The sequence below is a fragment of the Schistocerca serialis genome, chromosome 2 (assembly GCF_023864345.2).
Source record: "Schistocerca serialis cubense isolate TAMUIC-IGC-003099 chromosome 2, iqSchSeri2.2, whole genome shotgun sequence".
Taxonomy (NCBI): Eukaryota; Metazoa; Arthropoda; class Insecta; order Orthoptera; family Acrididae; genus Schistocerca; species Schistocerca serialis.
Genome location: NC_064639.1, coordinates 386275336 through 386297957, shown reverse-complemented (window position 1 = coordinate 386297957; position 22622 = coordinate 386275336). Strand labels below are relative to the sequence as shown.

The following is a 22622-nucleotide window of genomic DNA, read 5'->3' as shown; positions in this document are numbered from 1 at the left end:
GGACTTCGTAAAAACTGGGACTTCGTAAAAACTGGGACTTCGTAAAAACTGGGACTTCGTAAAAACTGGGACTTCGTAAAAACTGGGACTTCGTAAAAACTGGGACTTCGTAAAAACTGGGACTTCGTAAAAACTGGGACTTCGTAAAAACTGGGACTTCGTAAAAACTGGGACTTCGTAAAAACTGGGACTTCGTAAAAACTGGGACTTCGTAAAAACTGGGACTTCGTAAAAACTGGGACTTCGTAAAAACTGGGACTTCGTAAAAACTGGGACTTCGTAAAAACTGGGACTTCGTAAAAACTGGGACTTCGTAAAAACTGGGACTTCGTAAAAACTGGGACTTCGTAAAAACTGGGACTTCGTAAAAACTGGGACTTCGTAAAAACTGGGACTTCGTAAAAACTGGGACTTTGTACAGGCGCTGATGACCAGGCAGTTGAACGCCCTACAAAACCACCACCACCACCACCACTCTTTCATGACCCTCAATTCGTATAACTGCCATCTGGTTTCTGTCCAAATTATAAGTCATGACTTAGTAAACTGATAGTTCGGTAATTTTCACACCTGCTGACACCTGTTTTCTATGGGATAGGAATTATTACACTCTTCTTGAATTTTGAGGGTATTTCACATTTCAGCTGTCTCATACATCTTGCTGTCATGGCTGGCTCTGCCAAGACTATTGGTAGTTCTAACGAAATGTCTACTCCTACACCCTTATTTCAAGTTAGGTCTTTCACTGCTCTGTCAAATTCTTCATGCAGTATCATCTCTCTCATGTCACCTTCATCTAAGTTCCATTCCATTTCCATAATATTGCTGTTTAGTACATCTTCCTTTTACTCCTTCCACCTTTCTGCTTTTCTATCTTCGTTTATGACTGGTTTTCCATCTGAGCTCTTGATATTCACACTACTGCTTCTCTTTTCTCGAAAGGTCTGTTTAACTTTCCTGTAGGTGGCATCTATCTTTCCCCTAATGATATATGCTTCTAAATCCTTACATCTGTCCTCTGGCCATTCCTGCTTAGTCATTTTTCATTTCCTGTCAGTCTCAATTTTAGACGTTTGTATTCACTTTCAACTGCTTCATTTACCGCATTTTTTATATTTTCTCCTTTCATCAAATAAACTTTAGATGTCTTGTGTTGCCCAATGGTTTCTACTAGCCTTTGTCTTTTTACCTACTTGATCTTCTGCTGCCTTCAATCTATCCATTCTTTATCTACTGTATTCCTTTCCCCTGTTCTTGCCAATCATTCCCTAATGCTCCCTCTGAAACTCTCTACAACCTCTAGTTCTTTCGGTTTATCCAGGTCCCATCTCCTTAAATTCCCGCCTTTTTGCAGTTTCTTCTGTTTTAATCGACAGTTCATAACCAATAGATTGTGGTCGGAGTCCACATCTGCCACCGGACATGTCTTACAATTTAAAACCGGGTTCCTAAATCTCTGTCTTACCATTATCTGAAACATTCCAGTGTCTCCAGGCCTCTTTCACGTATACAACCTTTTCTCATGATTCTTAAACCAAGTGTTAGCTATGATTAAGTTATGCTCTGTGCAAAATTCTACCAGGCAGCTTCCTCTTTCATACCTTACTCTCACCCCCCCCCCCCCCCACCCCTTTCCATATTCACCTACAACTTTTCCTTCTCTTCCTTTTCCTACTATTGAATCCCAGTCCCCCATGACTATTAAATTTTTGTTTCCCTTCACTATATGAATAATTTCTTTCATCTCATCATACATTTCTTCAATCTCGTCATTGTCTGCCATGCTAGTTGGCATATAAATTTGTACTACTGTGGTAGAAGTGGGTTTCGTGTCTATCTTGGGTACAATAATGCATTCGCTATGCTGTTCGCAGTAGCTTACCCATGCCCCTAGTTTTTTATTCATTACTAAACCTACTCCTGCATTACCCCTATTTGATTTTGTATTTTTAACCCTGTATTCACCTGATCAAAAGTCTTGTTCCTCCTGCCACCCAACTTCACTAATTCCCACTCTATCTAACATTAACCTATCCATTTCCCTTCTTAAATTTTGTAACCTACCTACCTACCTACCTGATTACGGGATCTGACATTCCACACTTTGATCCATGGAACACCAGTTTTATTTCTCCTAATAACAATGCCCTCCTGAGGAGTCCCTGCCCGAATGGGGGAATATTTTACCTCCAGAATGTTTTACCCAAGATGGCGCCATCATCATTTAATCACACAGTAAAGCTGCATGCTCTGGGGAAAAATTACGGCTGTAGTTTCCCCTTGCTTTCAACCTTTCACAGTACCAGCACAGCAAGACCATTTTGGTTAATGTTACAAGGCCAGGTCGGTCAGTCATCCAGACTGTTGCCCTGCAACTACTGAAGAGGTTGCTGCCCCTCTTCAGGAGCCACATGTTTGTCTGGCCTCTCAACAGATATCCCTCCATTGTGGTTGCACCTACAGTATGGCTATCTGTATCACTGAGGCACACAAGCCTCCCCACCAGGTCCATGATTCATAGGGGGAAATGAATACTGTTTTTGTCCAGTTTTAAAGTCAATTCAATTCTGACTACAAACTGCAGTTTAAATGTGGACCTATAGTTCGCAACATGACGTACTTTGCTGCCTGCCCACTACACATTCCCCCCCCCCCCCCCCCCCCCCCCCGCGCTTATCTAGTTCTCTGCGAAGTTGGTATCACTGTTCCCCTCCAACCCTTCCATAGTGCTGTGTTTGAACAACTGCGAAACTGACTGCAATATCTTCTAGGGTGGAAGTCATATGTGACGACGACAACTGTTGGTACTATCTCCACAACTGGATATTGCTGCTTTAACTTATTCTCAAAACAATTACAGTCAGTTTAATTTGAGTGGTTTCATTTGTTGGCATTTCATTGTTGATAAATTTTTCTTCCTGTTTTATTTGAATGTCACCATCATGTTTAAAAGCTGATTAAAAGCTGGTAATGTTTTTACCCGGTATTCTAATATCCGAACATCAACCGAATTTCTCATTTGCAAACCACTTAGTAAATCATTACAGTCTCTCATAATCAAGTAGGATATTACTCTGGGTTCAGAATCAAGTAATGTTTTTGAAGGACGACATTTCCAATTTTTAATGTTACCTTTACCTAAAAAGCAACATTAATGTTTGTACACAGTATCCACACATGTACGAGAACTTTTATCGTAAACCTGATCAAATACAAGAACAATTCCTAAGATGATAGAAAAAAATGGTTCAAATGGCTCTGAGCACTATGGGACTTAACATATGTGGTCATCAGTCCCCTAGAACATAGAACTACTTAAACCTAACTAACCTAAGGACATCACACACATCCATGCCTGAGGCAGGATTCGAACCTGCGACCGTAGCAGTCGCGCGGTTCCAGACTGAGCGCCTATAACCGCTAGACCACCGCGGCCGGCTAAGATGATAGAATTTAGTACTTTTTGCTCCTGTGTTTCACAAAATTGTCAAATTTTAAGCAGAGCAATAGACTGTTGTAGTGGCTAATTCATAGTTTCTCACGTATCCCTTGCACCAGCATGAAACGAGTCAAATGTCACATGATTGTTCAAGAAATGTCAACACTGTATCATGCGCTTCAGCATATAGGGAAATTTCAAACCTCTTCGAATGCGATTATAGTTTGCCCAGGGCTGCCTTCCTGAATTCTTCAAAATAAATCTGCATGTGACCTCAATATTCAAAGTTTCATCTTCAAATGATGGACAATCCCTGTACACTCTAACACTCTATTAAACAACATAAAAATATTAATCTCGGCAGCAACAGTTTAACCTGAGAATACAAGACAAGCCTGTATTTTCCGAATGACAGATTTGGGAAAAACATTGTCCTCTAATATGTTAAATGCAGTAAAGGTACGTATAGACCACAACCCCGAACAAAAAGCTATTTAGTGCAGATCCCAACCATATCCATCATTAATCGAAGGATCTACTGAATAATCATTTTTAATCAACAACCATTCCCTCTTACTTTACCTTGAAGCATAGATGATTTAGAGCCTTAACATTTTTTGATGTCCACTTTCAAAATTGTTAACTTCAGCCATCTAAGAAAATTAGAAACAAATTTTAATGGCTTACCCACTATCAACGAATATCTTTAATCTTTACTTGTTACAAATCATGACAATAATCAATAAGTTACTCAAGTATATAAGTGTTCTACGATTCAACATACGCAAGAAAGTTAATTATTTTGGGCCATAAGAGTTGGAATAGTATTTTGGAAGACAGAGTCATTAGATCTTAAGAAACAAAGTATCGTAAGAACCCAAGTGTCTTGTTATTCTGTAGAATCTTGGTCTTAGTTTCTTACTCATAAAACCATTTGTGCATGCTGATACTTCAACTGCTTGAAACAATGTCAAGTTAATATGAAAAATATTCTGCTAATGGTGAACCATTATTCAGTAACAATGATATGTATGTTATTTTTTAGGCCATAAATTTTTACTTATGCTACCACTAGGTTCCAAGGCAGATTGTCTTCAGATTTTTGTGGGTTAAACTTCCCTTAAAAGCACAGTATGTTGTTTAATATTTCATATGGGTCAGCAGTGCTTCTTGGCAGCACTTTTTAAGACTGGATTTGGGCAGGCAATGAGAAGTATGAAACCAGAAGAATTTTTTCTGACTAAGTTACGACCTACGGAGTTTCAGTTCTGCAGTAGCTGTGAAAGACTTCCGACTCAAATTTTTCTCAAACAAAGCACGCCCCAAGATTGTGCTGCAACGTAAAAGACTAGTCCTCATTAGAAATATGTCTGTCTGCTTATCTCCACTCAGAACCAGTTGTCATGTAGTCAGTTGAATGCCAACGGTATTTCACCTTGACTGCTGCCAAACTACTGTGCAAAATATAAACACAACAATATGGATCTTATATATTAACTTTGCTGCTGAAATGTACTTAAGGTCAAATGAATAATGAAAGTCACTAATCAAAAAGTTAAAAAGATCCCACTGTGTAAAACTCACTTTTTTCCAGGTATCCTTGCTGAAATATTCAATGTAGAAATTGTAAGATCAAGTTGCTTTCTACCACGGACTCCAAAATCTTTGTCTGCTCTCATTAGTCATTGTAGATGTCAACTCTTTGTTCTAACTAATGAACTTTACCCAACAATGACAGTGCAAAATCATCCAAAGATCTTTCATGAAAGAATAACTAAAACGAAATGTGTTATAAAGCCATCTACTGTACTTTCTGACAATAACATAATTCCTCCACTGTTCAACAACTGAGAAACTGTCTTTAGAGTACAAAAATAAGGCAGTCTTGGTGGAGACAACAACTGATACTCCTAACTTACAACTTCAGTTGGGTAGTTGCACAAGTGGACTCAACAACTTATTCTGCACTTAGGACTGAAATTATATTACACAGGGAAATTCATGGTAATGTCATACTTTAAGATTTCATGAACTATAAACAGTGTGCAAATGATGTAGCTCACATTCAAATACCTTGACATAAAGTCTCAAACCTTCCTGATACTCGTGATATGTAGATGATACATTTGTAGGGTGGCCCCATTGAACAGAAACATTACCTGTGTTTCTCCAGCATCTGAACTCATTCCATTTGAATATACAGTTCACAACATAAGTGGGAAAAGATAGCATTTTATGATACCTGGATGTCATGATCAGAAAATAAGCCAATGGTACCCTGGGAAATAGTGTCTATTGCAAACCAACTCACACAGAGCTTTAGTTGCAGACCACAAGTTGTCATCACCCTGCAAAATGCAGTAGTATCTTACGTTCTTTGATGCATTGAGCACACATGGTCTCAGATGTCGATAGTCTACCTGGTGAGCTACAACACTTAAGAATGGCATTCCAACAGAACAGCTACTTCAATAGATATGCCACACATTCTGTTCCAAGCAATTTCAAAGCAGGGATGTAAAGTCAGATGCACAGGCACCCACTGCAATGCTGTTCTTATCCTACTTTGGTGGCATGTCTTCATGAATAGAAAGAATCCTCAAAAGGCATGACATCAAGTGTGTTTTTTGGCCACCAACAAAAATGAAGAATTTATTGTGCTCAGTCAAAGACAACTTTGGCCTTAGGAAATGTGGCATGTATAAGATCCCATACTGATATGGAAAATCTTATATTGGGCAGACACTCTAAACTGTACAAGAACATTGCATCGAACAACAGCGGAGCATTGCCTGGACCTGTGGATTCACACATTTTACGAAAATACTGAAATTTTATCCCCAGCAACATCTTTCTGGGATTTTGTTACTAAGGGAGCCATTCATATCTATATGGTGGACAATCTTATCAACAGGGATGCAGGTTTTCAATTAAGTGCTCCCTGGAATCCAGCACTGGCAGCCATTAAATCAAAACAAAGAAAACAAGAACTTCCAATTCATGAGTCAATGCAATGCACTGCTGCGATTTAGTTCAGCTTTTAACCACAGAAGCATCTAGCGGCACAGTCAGTATCCACAGCAAACATATAGAAGACCTTTCTGCAGCTCCCAGCAGGCGGCACTAAATTTCGATGCCACTGCGCGATATTATCAGTCACGTCTTGGAGTAGTGACAGCAGCAACTACCACCACCTGAAGATGACTAGCATTTGCACCGATGAAATATTGTGGTATTTACACAATATGATCCAGCAACAAACCCAAGAAGAATAACTGCAAGCCTGTTTCCCACATATGACCAGTTTAATGTTGACAGACAGGTTTATCAGGAACTGTCAAATATCTCTGTGCCAAATGGCTGGATACACATCCTGTTGACAAATGAAATATCGCAAATCATCATCATCATTTCAAGAAAGGAGCATAATCTGTAGCATTGCAAAATACATTTTGTAGCTATCACTTTCTCACAAAAAAGATTCAGGGAACTGTTGGTGATATAACAGAAAACACATTCACTTCTGGGGAGTGTCTTTCATAATACAGAATTTTGCACTCCCCAAATACATTCATTGCATCTATTTCTGTGGAACATCACCCATTCGCTAAAAGTGGCAAAAAGTTACCTTCTTCCACATTTAGACGCATGTCATTCATGAATCTCAATGAACAATGGTACTTTGGAACTTCATTAGCACTCTAGTGGTCACATCTGAAAGCTTCAAGATATCCAGTTTAAAGTCAATTTACACTTTAAAGTATAGTCACACGACATTGTGTCCACCTTTTAGAACCAACCTATGTTTTATCGATGAAATTCTGTACAAGTATTATATTCAATATGAAGAGAAGTCTACTGCAGGGGGAAAAACTGATCACAGAACATTTTTCCTCAGTAACAGTAGTGTGTTCCAGGAAAAAATATTACCGACTGAAATTCCAAAGAACCTGCGATACCTTTCACATACATCAATATTATTAGTCTTTAAAAAAATGCATATTGCACAGGCAGAAAGAACTGTGTCAAGAGTAAAATTGTATGACCATACCTGAAAACACCTTGTCCTTACTGCGGATTATCTGATTCTTGTTCCTGATATTGACACAAAGATGAACCATTGCGAGCATGGTTATGTTCATTATTATACTTTGAATAAGTAGTGGTAGTTCATATTGCTTTCCAAACCTGAAAGAGCAGTTGTCCAATCAGATTTTTCTCTACATTCTCACTCACTTTTTGCAATAAGCAATTTACATAAAACCCATGATATCTACAAAGTATAAAATACATTAATTACCTAGCACATAAAGTAACATACACTAATATTTTAAAAAATATACAGCGTGTATGTTGCTACACATCAAAAATTTTTCCAAAAGGAGTTTTCTTCCGTGAGTTTAGTTTTCTAATGTGCCGGGAAATTCTACGCCCGTTTATGAAAACATAACCATTCAGAGGATTGATAAGTTTTACAGTTCTGATGGAAAATATACTGTCACTTAATAACACGGAAAAAGTGTGTTTTCATCTGGGAGAAAATATATTTTTAACTGGGAAACAATTACAGTGTAATACTGGATATATACAAAAACAAATTGCCTATACATTCTCAAAGGACTCCTTATAACATATGCTGTAATCATTCCAGATAATCACAGTATTCACTGTCCTAATAACTATGTACGGAGAAACAGTAATCACTGTCTATACAGTTCTTCCCATGTCACCACTGAATGAAACTAACATTTGTCACACAGCATCTGTCAGCAGTTCAAAATGGTTTGGTGCATTGAAACACATTAAAGAATGACATATCAGAAACAAATAAAATGCAGTAAGCAAGTAGTGTTCGGAGAATATCTAGATCTACAGCCATAATTGAGAATATCTAGATCTACAGCCATAATTTGCACACCAGACAGCTGCATGTATCTACATCTATACTCTGCAAACCATAATGAGCTGCACGGCAGAGGGTACGTCCCACTGTATCAAATATTAGGGTTTCTCCTTGTTCTATTCACAGGAAGCATGATTGATTGAATGCCTCTGTGTATTCAGTAATTATTCTAATCTTATCCTCATGATCTCTATATGAGTGATATGTAGGGGGCTGTAGTATACCCCTAGAGTAATCATTTAAAACCAGTTCTTGAAACTTGTTAGTTGACCTTCTTGGGATAGTTTACATCTGTCTTCAAAAGCCTGCCAGTTCAGTTCCTTCAGTACCTCTGTGACGCTCTTCCACGGATTAAATAAACCTGTTATCATTCATGCTGCCCTCCTCTGAATATGTTCAATACCCCCTGTTTTTCATATCTGGTACAGGTGGTGGTAAGGTTTTATGGGACCAAACTGCTGAGGTCATCAGTCCCTAAGCCTACACACTACTTAATCGAACTTAAACTAACTTCTGCTATGGATAACACACACACCCATGCCCGAGGGAGGACTTGAACTTGATGGGGGAAGCCGTACGGACCGTGACAAAGCACCTCAGACCGTGCGGCTCTCTGGTACAGGTCCCACACACTTTAGCAATGTTCTAGAAACGATCACACTAATTTGTAAGCAATCTTTATTTTAGACTGATTGCACTTCCTCGCTATTCTAACAATAAAGTAGTCTACCACCTCCTTTATCCATGACTGAACCTATGTGATCATTCCATTTCATATCCCTACATTGTGTTACACCTCGGTATTTGTATGAATTAGCCAATTCCAACAGTGAGTCGCTGATAATATAGCAATATTTTACTACTTTTCTAATTTTGTGAAGTGAAAAATTTTACATTTCTGAACATTTACAGCAAGTTTCCAATCTCTGCATCATGTTGAAATCTAATCAGATCTGACTGAATATGCAGCTTTTCTCAGACAGTACTTCATTATAGAAAACCGTATCATCTGCAAAAAGCCTGACTTCACTATTAATATTGTCTGCAACATCATTAATATGCAACATGAACAAAAACTGTCCCAACACACTTCCCTAGGGCACACCCAAAGTTACTTCTACATCTGACGATGATTCTCCATCCAAGATAACATGCTATGTCCTCCCTTACAAAAAGCCCTCAATCCAGTCACAAATTTCACTTGATACTCATATTATTGTACTTTTGTCAACAAGCATAGGAGCAGTACTGACAAGGGAACCTCCCCATCGCACCCCCCTCAGATTTAGTTATAAGTTGGCACAGTGGATAGGCCTTGAAAAACTGAACACAGATCAATTGCGAAATCAGGAAGAACTTGTGTAGAACTGTGAAAAAATAAACAAAATATACAAACTGAATAGTTCAATGCAAGATAGGCAACATTAAGGATGCTGGGAACGCAGGAGCCCCGTGATCTCGTGGTAACGTGAGCGGCTGCGGAACGAAAGGTCCTTGGTTCAAATCTTCTATCGAGTGAAAAGTTTAATTTTTTATTTTCAGTTTATGTGACAAACTCTTATGTTTTCATCACTTTTTTGGGAGTGATTATCACATCCACAAGAAAACCTAAATCGGGCAAGGTAGAAGAATCTTTTTACCCATTCGCCAAGTGTACAAGTTAGGTGGGTCGACAACATATTCCTGTCATGTGACGCACGTGCCGTTACCAGTGTCGTATAGAATATATCAGATGTGTTTTCTTGTGGAGGAATCGGTTGACCTATGACCTTGCGATCAAATGTTTTCTGTTCCCATTGGAGATGCACGTCATTTCGTCTACTAATCGCACGGTTTTGCGATGCGGTCGCAAAACACAGACACTAAACTTATTACAGTGAACAGAGATGTCAATGAACGAACGGACAGATAATAACTATGCAAAAATAAAGAAAGTAAAATTTTCAGTCGAGGGAAGACTTGAACCAAGGACTTCTTGTTCTGCAGCTGCTCACGCTACCACGAGACCACGGCGCTCCTAAGCTCATATTGTCCATTATGTTGCTTATGTGTCCCATGGACTACTCAGTTTGTATATTTTGCTTATTTTTTCACAGTTCCACACAACTTCTTCCTGTTTTCTCAACTGATCTGTGTACAGTTTATCAAGGCCTATCCACTGTGCCAACTTATAACTAAATCTGAAGGGGGTGCGATGGGGACGTTCCCTTGTGAGTCAAATGCTCTTCCAGGGTGTATATACGGACAAGGAAAAAAATTCCCGGGTTTTTCACAGATTTCCCAGTTAAAAATATATTTTCTCCCAGATGAAAACACACTTTTTCCGTGTTATTAAGTGACAGTATATTTTCCATCAGAACTGTAAAACTTATCAATCCTCTGAATGGTTATGCTTTCATACACGGGCATAGAATTTCCCGGCACTTTAGAAAACTAAACTCAGGGAAGAAAACTCCTTTTGGAAAATTTTTGATGTGTAGCAACATACACGCTGTATATTTTCATATTACGAAAGTATAAACTCGAATTCCACCAAATACCGCATGTTACTTTCTGAACCATTGTAACTGAGATTGCGATGCGCTTTTGTACGTCAGTCATAGCTCATGTCACGCGTTCCTACACGCCGATGACAGTGGATATTCAGGCGACATGACACGTGATGTAATCAGCTAATAGCAACATCACTGTTAAGTAGCGCAGATACACAAACAGGAAAAGTTAATGTTTTAAATTAATATACATAGTGTTGCTACAAGAAAAGCAAAGCTTTCACATATAATACTGGTCTCTAAGGTTAATAAGCTGCAAGAGAAGCTAAGCTTTCACACACAATGTTGATATTCTTTGCGCGAGTTACACTGGATATATCACACAAATGTGCCAGTAAAATTTTTAGCAGAGTCCAGTGACTTGTCCTCAAAGTTTTCCACAAATAAATTAGCTACCGCAGAGGAGAGAGAGAGCTTCCCGGAGCACTACATCCATTTGCTCATAATAACGACATGAATGTCTAATGATCAGCGCTCGAAATACTTCTAAATGGCTCATCATCAAATGCTCTGATTTACGAAATTCATTGCACATTCTCGCACATAGTTCAACTTGCATAAAAGGAAATTCACTTTGAAATTAACACTTTTCAAACCATCATTTGCAATATTTTCCCGTGACCTGTTAGAAACAGGTTTCTTTCAGTAGTCATCAGAGAGTGCCAGATGACAGGTGCCACCGCCCTTTGGCAGCTGCTATGACACAGGAAGCCCGTATGTTCGTACGTGTAAAACATTAAAATATCTTACATTATGTCATAAAAGAAAAAAAAGGCATCAGAGGATACTCCAAGAACATCGGAATTTCGTGAACCATAAAATAGCACATTTAAAGTTCATACTTAATTAGCACATTCGTATGTCCAGATTCCTAATGAAGTAGGCCTTGACCTGATATTAAGCTTTTTAAGTGTGGGTTTCGGGATGTAAATTTTCTTGGAGTATCAGTAATGTATTAACTCATTTTTTATTCTTTATTATGGCATAATGCCATACATGGTAGATGATGGAAATGTGCACTTATGCAGTGAGCAGTTGAAATTAACCAATAGTGTGGAACTAAACACTTTGTTTCAAACACATTGACTGCCTCAGCGTAAAAGATTAATAAAAACCAAATTTCTTTAATAAACCGACAAAAATAACTTGATTGTTCTACAAGGCGATTAATGCATGGTTGTCATAAAAATGGAAATAAACTAAAAACTGAAACTAATAGCGTATATTAGCCTTCCGTAATTATGTGAATGTATTTTAATTCGTTTGATAGCTCCCAGACCCGCAAATCCATTTTGTTTTCATTTAATGTGAGAGCAGTAAACGAAGAGGAAACAGCAAAATCACTAAATGTAAACACAGGTCACGTGGAGACTACACACTTCCCCACTACAACTCAGACTGCTCTGCGATAGTGCCCCCCCCCCCCTCCTTCGAGCATTTGAGATACAACGCCAAAAATTTATAAACGTCAAATTTTCAATAAGTTCATTTTGTAGTGCACAGCTTTCTGAAGACTCTGCTACATAAAACATATACGTTCGAGGAAATGTAAGAAATATTATTTGGTCTCGAGTGTGCCAGAGTGCAGTGCCACCCCTCTTCACACAGCATCCTTCTATGCCATCAAACTATATTCAGGACAGTGGAAATTAAAATGTCCTGCGGTGCCTCTCCTGCTTGCTCTCAGTCGTCCGGTTTGACATCCTGCCCCCTCTTTCTCAAAAAACACCACCTCGCAATTAATACTGGATGGGATTATTTGTAATCGGGAGAACAAGAACTCTTCAGAAAATTTGCACTCTTTATTGCTTGTTAGCTAATAACTTTGTTTTGGGTGACATAAAATTAAATATAGGATACATAAAACCAGTAAAGACAAGAGACAAGCAATACAGTACACATTTCTTCAATCCTTAGCTCCTAGCATTGTTTTCTCTCTAATCATGCTACAGCTTTACATGGCGTGCTTTCCTTTCTGCGAAAAAATCTATTAACTCGTCGAACGTTTTGCTACATGAAAAATCGAAATATTGTTGTCTAATACTGCATAAGCTGTCAATACAAATAGCACCCAAGTACGGTGTAGTTTCTCGATCTGATTACGTCTATTTTGTCACTATCTTCTAGATAAAACAAATAGGTCTTTCTAACACTGCAGAAATTGCAACACACACCAAATAAACGAGACTGTTTTGGCAGAAATGGTCATTTTTATAACATGACAGAATATAATTCACGAAGACCAACATAAAATGCCTATTAGGGCTACTACAAGCAAAAAGGTTTGTGTTAGAAAATAGTTTCATATTTCATTTATACGCTCCAGTTTCGCAAGCATGAGATCGAAAAGTAGTAGTACGAGATTTTTATATAAATTTGGAATTGTCATATTCTTCCCTAATTTGTTTGATGTCCCCGTTTCTTCTCCTTCCTCGTTCTAACAAACAGTCTTGTCATGACTAATTCTGGAACTATTCCTGCCTTTGTCAAAACTTATCCGTTGGTCAACTTCACTGCCCTGCCAGAATCACCGGTTTAGTTATCCCTTATTATTATCTGGTTAGGCGTTGTTATGTCCTTACAAACAATATTCCGCGCTACTTCCAGAATAAAACTTCAGCGGCTGCTAGACGGGGACTGTACAACTGGCCCTTACTAGTGTAGCAATCTGGCCAAAAAATTGACAAAACAGGTAATCTTTCTCACCTGTTATTCCTGTTAAGTCATTTATTTCCACTCTGGTAGTCTGAATCTATGGATTTCCCTAGTAATTATAACAACGCTGATCATTCGCAAACCCAAACAATAACATAATCAGAGAGTGATTGGCATTTACTCGCGGCTTTACTCCGTTCAGCTTGTATAGCCCTGTCCCCTTTCACCTGCAGGAAAGTTTATTTCTAGATGGAACAAGGATTCCCCCGACACAGACATCACGTACACTATGCACGCATTCATAAATCAACTTATGAATCTTTTTTACCGTGGGACCAAACTGCTGATGTCATCGGTCCCTAGGCTTACACACTACTTAATCTAACATAAACTAACTTACACTAAGGACAACACATACACCCATGCCCAAGGGAGGATTCGAACATCCGACGGGGGGAGCTGTGGGAACCATGACAAGTCGACTCAGACAGCACGACTATCCCGCACGGCTTATGATTCATTCAGAAATCAACTTACGGAGTGTGTTCAGAAACCAACAGGAATGCGCATCAAAATCATATGAGTAATCGCTAGACCAACGTGTGCTGGATGCTAGGCGCTTTGTGAAACAAAGTTTTTTCCTCCTCAAGAATATGAATTTGGCACCCCCCCCCCCCCCTCACTCATCGATCTGGGTTCATTGCACATGCATGAATCTGGCAGCTTGGGTGTGGTAGCAAAATTTTTCCCGGTTGCATCTAGCTGCTTGCTGTGACTGCTTACACAGCCAACAGCCACATTTATGTAGCCAGAAACTGGAGAAGGTACCACTCATACGCCACTCAACTGCGCTTGCACAGAGCCCGCTTGTATCTGCTAAAATGAATCCAAACAGTTGTGACGTCACACTAATCGGAGGCAATTTGTTGTTATGAAGCATTGCATAGTCCTCCTAAAGCCTTTGACACATTTTGCTGTTGGCAAACACTTGTATGAGCACTGCACTTTGTTGTCTGTCGCGCATTTCCTTTTCAATTGAAGTTTCATTTTCGTTTCTCTCTCTCTCATTCATGTTTTATTGCTGCAGTATTATTCTGCAGTAGTGAGATGCAGTAATATCCTTTGTTAGAGTATCAATACTTACCAGTCAAAATTACAAAAATTTAACTGAAAACTGAAACAACAAAAAATTCCCGGGTTTTTCCGGGATTGTATACACCCTGTCTTCCGAAATCAAGAAACACTGCATCTACCTGACTGCCTGGATCCAAAGCTTTCAGTATATCATGTGACAAGAGAGCGAGCAGGGGGTTTCCCATGATCGATGTTTTCGACATCTGTGCTGGTTGGCACTGAGAAGGTCATTCTGTTCAAGATACCTCATATGTTAGAACTCAGAATATTTTCTACAACAAATTGATGTCAAGGATATTGGACGGTAGTTTTGTGGATTGCTTCCACTAACCTTCTTATAAACAGATGTGACCCTTGCCTTTTTCCAAGAACTGGGCACCATTTTTTTGTTTAGATTACAATTAGAAGAGGGGCTAACTCTGCTACAAATTTAGTATAGAATCTGACAGGGATTTCATCAGGGCCTTGAGCTTGGTTCAATTTTAACGATATCTAAGGTTACTATTAATATTGCCTGCAGATCATTAATATACAAGAACATGAATGGTACCTACAACATACATGAAGTTCTACGACTCTCCATACAACATAATATGTTGAATCCTCCCTTTGAAATCTCAATCTGACCATAAATTTCATTTGATACCCCCATACAAAAGTACAATGGATAACAAGTGTGGGTGCGTTATTGAATCAAAAGCTTTTAAGGAGGCAAGAAATACTGCGTCTACCCGACTGCCTCGATGCCCTGTTTACAGGAAATCTGGCAATGTACGAGTTGGGTTTCACACAATTGATGTCTTTGAAATATCTGTTAGTTTGCATGGAGATGATCATCCTTTGAGATACATATTTATATCGGAACTCACAATATTTTCTAAGATTATGCAACAGATACTGAACAATAGTTCAGGGTCACTTCTGCTATCCTCCTTGTAACCTGTTGCTTTCTTCCAACTGCTGTGCACATTGTTTTCTACAGTACATTACGATTAAAAGAGGGGCTAAATCAGCTGCAAAATTTTATATAGAATCTGATAGGGTTCCATCAGGCTTTGAAACTTTTATCAATAAAAGTTATTTCTCAATGCCACCGATACTAATCACTCATCTCTGAGGTGGTGTGAGAATTAAACTGAAGTTATACTCCAGCATCTTGCTTTGCAAAGGAATAATTGGAATGTAAGTTCATTTCTGGTTTTGATTTCCTACCCTCAAATTTGGATGCTTTGGCAGCCATGACTGTCTGTGCACTATCTTTAGTGTCACTGAAAATGCACACATATACCCAGGATTTCAGTACGTTTCCTGAGAGCTCTTTAAATCGAATTTTGCTAAACACTGCAATAAAAATAAGAAACAGAAGTTTTTGTATCTCTCTATAATAATCCAACAACAATTTCTATCAGTTACAAATCATTTTATTTTCTCCAGAATTTAATTCTATTTGATGTCCTCTAATGCACTGAGTCATAACCTAGACCTAATTTTCCTCCCATAGGGAGATGCAATACCCAACATTCCAATGAAGTTTACAGGTACAGAAAAGTTATTCATGCAATGTCTCTTGCTTATCTACCTGAAGCTACTTTTATGAAACAATACAACAATGAATTGGGAACAAAATGGATTACAAATCATTCACAGGTATGTATCTCATGTACAGTAATAAATGGCAGGTTGTCTTAAAAAAGTTCATTACTTACCAGAAAAATATCCTCAGTGTATTAGCAATTAGCAATGTGAGACATACAAATAATGAAAACCCTTCTGTATCTTCTGTTCGTTTTATTTCCTTGTACTGTGGAATATATGGCACTATGCCACCAAACACTATTGCTCCTATAGCAATCCATTTAACTACATTTGACAGAGAGAGAGATAATTCATCAACAACCGTATCCATGGCTTTTTTTCTTTTTTTGCTCCTCCTCTTTTTTAAAAAATCTCAAGGCATATTGGAAATATGATTCTAGAAAAAAAAAATTAAATTGTTAGTTACAAAAATTATAATAAAAACACTGCAGTGATTGGAACATCAACAAAATTACATGTTTCTCACATTGATAGCTCTATGGTAATGTGAATAAAAAATAGGAATGTCACATAACGCTCAAGAAGAGATGTGCTAGACAATATTCTTCAGTTATCAGTTATATGTATTATAAAAATACAATCCTAAGCAAAAGAAGTCAATAATAACAAAGAGATTAAAGGACCGCACAGTCATCAAACAGCATTAAGTAAACACGCAAAGAAAAACGAGAGATAGTGACTAATTTGTTCTGTCAAAAGAGGCTTGAGCACAATGGTCAGATTATGCAGACATCGCTCAGAATCAAGCACCACAGTTCCCACCCTGAAAACCAAGATAAGTCCTATGTCCCAACACTGTGGCTTCCCTGTCATCCAATTCTGATCAATCTTCCTTGAGAAGGGGCTGTGGATGATTTGCATGTCTAATACCTGAAGAGTCCCATTTTCTCTAAAAAAAAAATTCCCTTCTTGCCAGGGAAGGATGTAACGGGTCTAATGCCAGTGAATCTGCTTCCAAAAGCATCTATTCTCTTCTAGTACTTTATTTGCTCATTAAAGATAAAATGGAATATTCTGCCAGTAATGCATTAGACATCTATTTTCAGCAGTGCCTATTGGCATCATTTAAATTAAATACACTTTAACACATTCTGTGCTAGGACTGGGCAACCCTTTCTATAGATTTTGGTAACAAAAGGCTGATGCAATCTTTGAACAGGGGAAATATCTCAAAGCTTTATCATAATAACCATTCCAAAACTAGCAATGCAAACTTACACCTAACAATTCAAAAGCTGTCATCACTTTGTTCGGAACAGATGTTTAATACTCAAACGAAAAGTATCTGTATCATAAACCACCTTATGATGTGTGTGGCACAGAGGACTCTGTGTACCACAGTCACCAACCTCCTTTCCTGTTTACACTGCAAATGGTCAGTGGGCTATTAACTGACTCTTCTAGGAATCTCTGAGACTCTTTCAAGTTTTCTACATAAGCCTATGACATAATGTACTGGTCTTTCGATCTTCACTATTTCACTGATCAGCCCCTTGTGGTACGAATTCCAGACTGCAAAGCTATGTTCAAGTATTGGTCCGTAAGGGTACTGTAAGCTACCTCCTTTGTGGGTGAACTAAATTTTGTGAGGATTCTTCCAATGACTCACAGCCTTACTTGCAAGTAGTTTTGTATATTTGTTACACATTAATGCATATTCCCAGAAATTCAATTATTGTGACTGCTTCCAGTGATTGTTCTGCAATCATGTAATCACATAGTAATAAGTCTTTCCGCCTATTTATGCACAACACATTACAACTGCCTGCCATGAGTGTCAACTGTCAATCAAAGCACGTGGTGTCAACCCTCTGCAGGTCATCTTGTATTTCACTAAAAATTCTAGCACTGTGACACTGTGACTGCTCTGTATGTACAAGTATCATCAACGAAAAGCCTCATGGAACTTCTGATGTTATCTATCAGTTCAAAGTGAAGGCCCTGTAACACTCCCTTGGGGTACATACGAAGTTACTTTTACACCTGAATATCTCCATTTATTGACAATGACAGGCTGTGCTCTGTTTGTCAGGAACTTTTCAGTCCAATTGCAAAGCTGGTCTGATCTCTGTACCCTCATATTTTGTTCATCAAGCAATGAAGTGGAACTGTATCACTGCCTACTGGAAGTCAAGAAACATGACATCAATCTGGAAACCGGTGTTTACTGCCATCTGAGGGGAGGGAGGGAGGGGGAGAGAGAGAGAGAGAGAGAGAGAGAGAGAGAGAGAGAGAGCATTCGCCGGTGAAGAGAACCCGATACCATTATCTGTGTTCCAGTCCAGGTGTAGTATTGGAGGGGGGGGGGGGAGTAGGGGGAGATTCGTACTGTTGCTCATAATGGATGCATCAACTCCAAATTGCTTGTATAGAGATTGTTGTGTACTGTGTGCATTAACACACGCCTCCGGACAGGAATACACCATTCTGTGACTGCTGTATCTCCTTGGGATACTGGCTGGGATTAAATTACAGGTTACCATGACATTAACCCTAACCTTTCCATTTTTAAATTACAGGGTATCCACAAACCATCCAAGCCAACAAGGTTCTTTCAGCTGCCAATGGGTGACTACATCCAATGTAGAATTGCAATCTCTCAACCTCATTCTCCACTAGTATATATCAATTTTCGCTGTATGATTTTATTCATAGCTGTAGTTCAACAGTTACAGGAAATTTCACCAATGATAGGAAGTCAGTTGTCAGCTGCATAAGAAATACTGTATTTGGTTCATTGAACTGGTTTTGAGAGTTTAAAATGTCATCTTCAATAGTGAAACAGGCTCACATCACTGGTGATCCAGTGTAAAAAACAAGAATTGGACTATCATTCCTATACAGGATTGGCAGAAAAACACATAACCTACATAAAGTTTGTTAAAACCTAATGCACAGAGATTGAAACACACACGCACACACACAGACACAGATATATGGCTCTCGGCTATCTCAAGAGTCGAAGTTGTCTGCCCTATCCTCAAGAATCAAATGTCACACAGATTTTCATAAATCTTTACTACAATTATCTCTAACCAGCAATTCCTTATTGTAGTAATTCCAACGTAAAATAACAAATTGTGCTTTAAACAATGTGTTCTCCCTTCCACCATTGTCATCAAAGTAATCTAATAATTCCAACTACATCCTAATTGGATTTCACATGCAAGTTATCAGTAGTGACTCACCTACAACTGATTGGGAGAGGTGAGGAGGATCCTTCACCCACTACCAGTTCACTAATACATTCAATAGTTACCACACCCCCCCCCCCCAAGTCCATCTAACCGCTCCTCGATTCTTTTTCTTTTGTTTTTCGCCAGCTTCCTGTATGCTCAACTTTTATAGTCCTGTCTTCCTCAGTTGCGTGTAATATTACGATATATTGATAATTTTTACTTATGGACCGTCTAACAGCAACTGAATAAAACACAATTTTAGTGCCCTATGCGTTTGCAGTTTTTTCCACATTCCACAGCACTATGCACTGAACACTTGTTTTAATGCAATGTTTTGGTTTCTGTTGCTGACTGTCAGATGTTTTTGCCAAAGATCGAATGTTATTGCCAAACTTTCGAGTGTAACTATTTAAGTATCTGTGTGTGTGTGTGTGTGTGTGTGTGTGTGTGTGTGTGTGTGTGTCTGTCTCCAGATGGTGTGGGTAAGAGTTTTTATGTTATCATTTCCTTTACTAAGTGTAGTAGGGAGCCTGTGCTGATGTGTGTTTGTTCATTTATCACATGTTTGTTTTCTGCTATGGCTTTCTGGATGTGGAAGTTTTCTTGCATTTGTATAAGATGTTTATCATGGTTGTTTACTCTCATTATTTTCATTTCTTGTTCCATGTTTGTAGGATGATGGTTGTAGTTTTTTAAATGCTCTGCAAACGTGGAATGGTTTGTTTCATACTTCCAACATCTGATATGATCTTTGTATCTTGTTTGAAAATTCCTGCATGTCATGCCTATGTATACTGCATCACAACTTTGACATTCAAGTTTATATATTCCTGATTGTTGGTATTTGTCCCTCTTGGTAGCTGGCTGGCTTAGGTGTGATTGAAGGGTTTGCCCAGGCTTATATGCTATTTTGAAGCCCTGTCTCTTTAGGATGTTTGCAACTCTGTGTGTTAGTTTATGTGTGTAGTCATGGTGTACCATCTGGTTCTTTTCTCTGTGGTGTTGTTACTGTGTGTGTTTGTAAGTTTTCAGCTTGTGAGTTCTGTGGAACTGTTGTGTTTGTTTTTTATTTGTGTTTTTATTTTTTGATTGGACTTGTGTACCACATATGTGTCATACCTGTTGTTCCTAGCTATTTGTATGATTGTACTCATTTCTTGTTCATAGTTTCTCTTGCTGAGTGGGATTCTGTTTAATCTATGTAACATGTGTCTTTGTGCTGCAAGTTTCTGGCTGTGGGGGTGGTTGGATGTGGAATGTATTATTGTGTCTGTGGCTGTTGGTTTTCTAAAGATGTTAAATGTATGTTTACCATTTTCTTTTTTAATTGTAATGTCAAGAAAATTTATTTGATTTTCTTTTTCTTTCTCAAGTGTCAATTTTATGTTCTGATGAGCTTTGTTTATTTCTGAATGGAGTTCATCTATTTTTTCACTTGGCTCATTATTTGTATGGTAGATTACTACTTAATAGGAAATACCAACCACCAGAACTGTTTATAACCTATAGGCACAATGAGAAAAATGTAAATAAAATAGCTAACATATGTACATATTCCAGGCACTGATGATGCCTTGCTGAAAATAAAGGCGAAACGCGTATGGCACTAAAATTGTGTTTTATTCAGTTGCTGTCAGACGGTCCATAAGTAAAAAAAAAATTATCAATATTCCTGTATGCTGTTTGTGTATTTCGAAAAGTTTCTGCATCCATCAGCTGAACATATTTATACACCCTAGACTGTTGCAACCTGTTCAACATTGCCTAATCGCTTTTCTTATTAATCACACATTGCGTTCTTCATGGTTATCTCTATTAACTATTATAAGAGGATCACATGAGATACCTTGCTCAATTCGTGGTGTATTTTAAAAACACCACAGTACAATCACGAAGGGGCAATGATTTTTTCAGCTCCAATGAAATCTCACAAATCATTCGCTAACATACTTACGTAAAGTTACAAGTAGGTTATAAACACCGCCAAAGTTGAAAAGATGGGCAATAATTGTATTTCTTGTGGCTATTCTGATACAACCACGATTTAAAAATTCAAATCCACCATAACGTCATACGATTTAAAATTAAATTTTACAAAAAGTGATGGGAACTTTTGAGGTACGTGCAAGTAAATATGTGGTAAAATAATAAATTCTACATGTAGTATTACAGCCTAGGAATGGATTGAACCAGAGCACTTATAAAATGTATTCCTGCTTCCGCGCATCTCGGCAAGTCAAACCTACCTGAAAATACCGCTACGTGTCTCACATCCTTACTACTTGTTTACACAACTGATAATAGAACATCTCACTTGCACTTTGTTATCTAAATCCATTTCCGCTAAAAGTCATTTCTCCGTACATCACGATTGCTCTTGCCAAACACTCTCGTTTGAAAGAAGCTCCACTTGGAAAGTTGAAAACATCTTCCTGTTTTCCGAGGAGGCTAGAACCTCCATGGTGGACTGAGGCATCCTTGGTGCATTAAAGCGTTTTGTCTTTTCTTTTTCAGGAATTCACGTGTTCTCTTGTTGGTCCTGAATTATCCTATATCACTTCGTTACGTAACGCTTTAGCAAAAGTATCGTAGTAGAAAATACTCGTAATTAAAATGCAGTTTACGGCCAGAATACATCTGTTTGGTTAGTGTATCATGTTGGACTTTTTATTTAGTAGATTCAGAAGAGAATATTATTCTCTTTTTTTCCTTCTTTTTCTTAGTTGTCCGTTGCCTTGAATTCTCCTATACAAAACGTCATCTCTTGACTGATTCATTGTTGTTGGAAGGAAATGTAATATAACTAGAAATTTTCTGTGACAATTCAAGCCAATTCATACTGACAGGCCCGTCAAGTCAGGTCAGGTCACGGCGCGGTCAAAGTTTCTCTGGTGGAAAGTTTTGACGGCTGACGACATCCGTCCGTTGCTGATCACGTGACTCACTAGCTCATTTCCTCGCAATACATGGCCATCGAAGATCTCTATATTTCGTTCCATCGCGGTGTTAGTAGTTGATATCGGTTATTTGTCGCTCATTACCAGCTATAAATTGTTTAGTTTCGTTATTTCTGTCGTTAAAATTTATAATAAATGACGAAAGATTAACTGAAGCTGTGAGACAGCAGTCTGAATTGTACAACATAAGTGTACTAAATTATTTGT

At 38.3% G+C, this 22622-nt stretch overlaps 1 protein-coding gene across 3 annotated transcripts in view; it reads right to left on the bottom strand.

Moving 5' to 3' along the window:
• The window catches only part of LOC126457211 (solute carrier family 66 member 2), a 61722-nt gene extending 39861 nt beyond the window's left edge, over window positions 1-21861 (bottom strand). For 2 of the 3 annotated variants that reach the window (XM_050093317.1, XM_050093319.1), the window contains exons 1-3: window positions 21705-21860; window positions 16390-16655; window positions 7491-7627 (exon numbers count right to left, since the gene is read on the bottom strand). In XM_050093317.1, the coding sequence (XP_049949274.1) occupies window positions 7491-7627; window positions 16390-16589 (337 nt within the window). In that variant the 5' untranslated portion in view covers window positions 16590-16655; window positions 21705-21860. Of the gene's footprint in view, window positions 1-7490; window positions 7628-16389; window positions 16656-21704 lie in introns of all 3 variants that reach the window. The other variant, XM_050093318.1, reaches the window with a different exon arrangement.
• Between the last annotated feature and the right edge of the window lie 761 nt (window positions 21862-22622).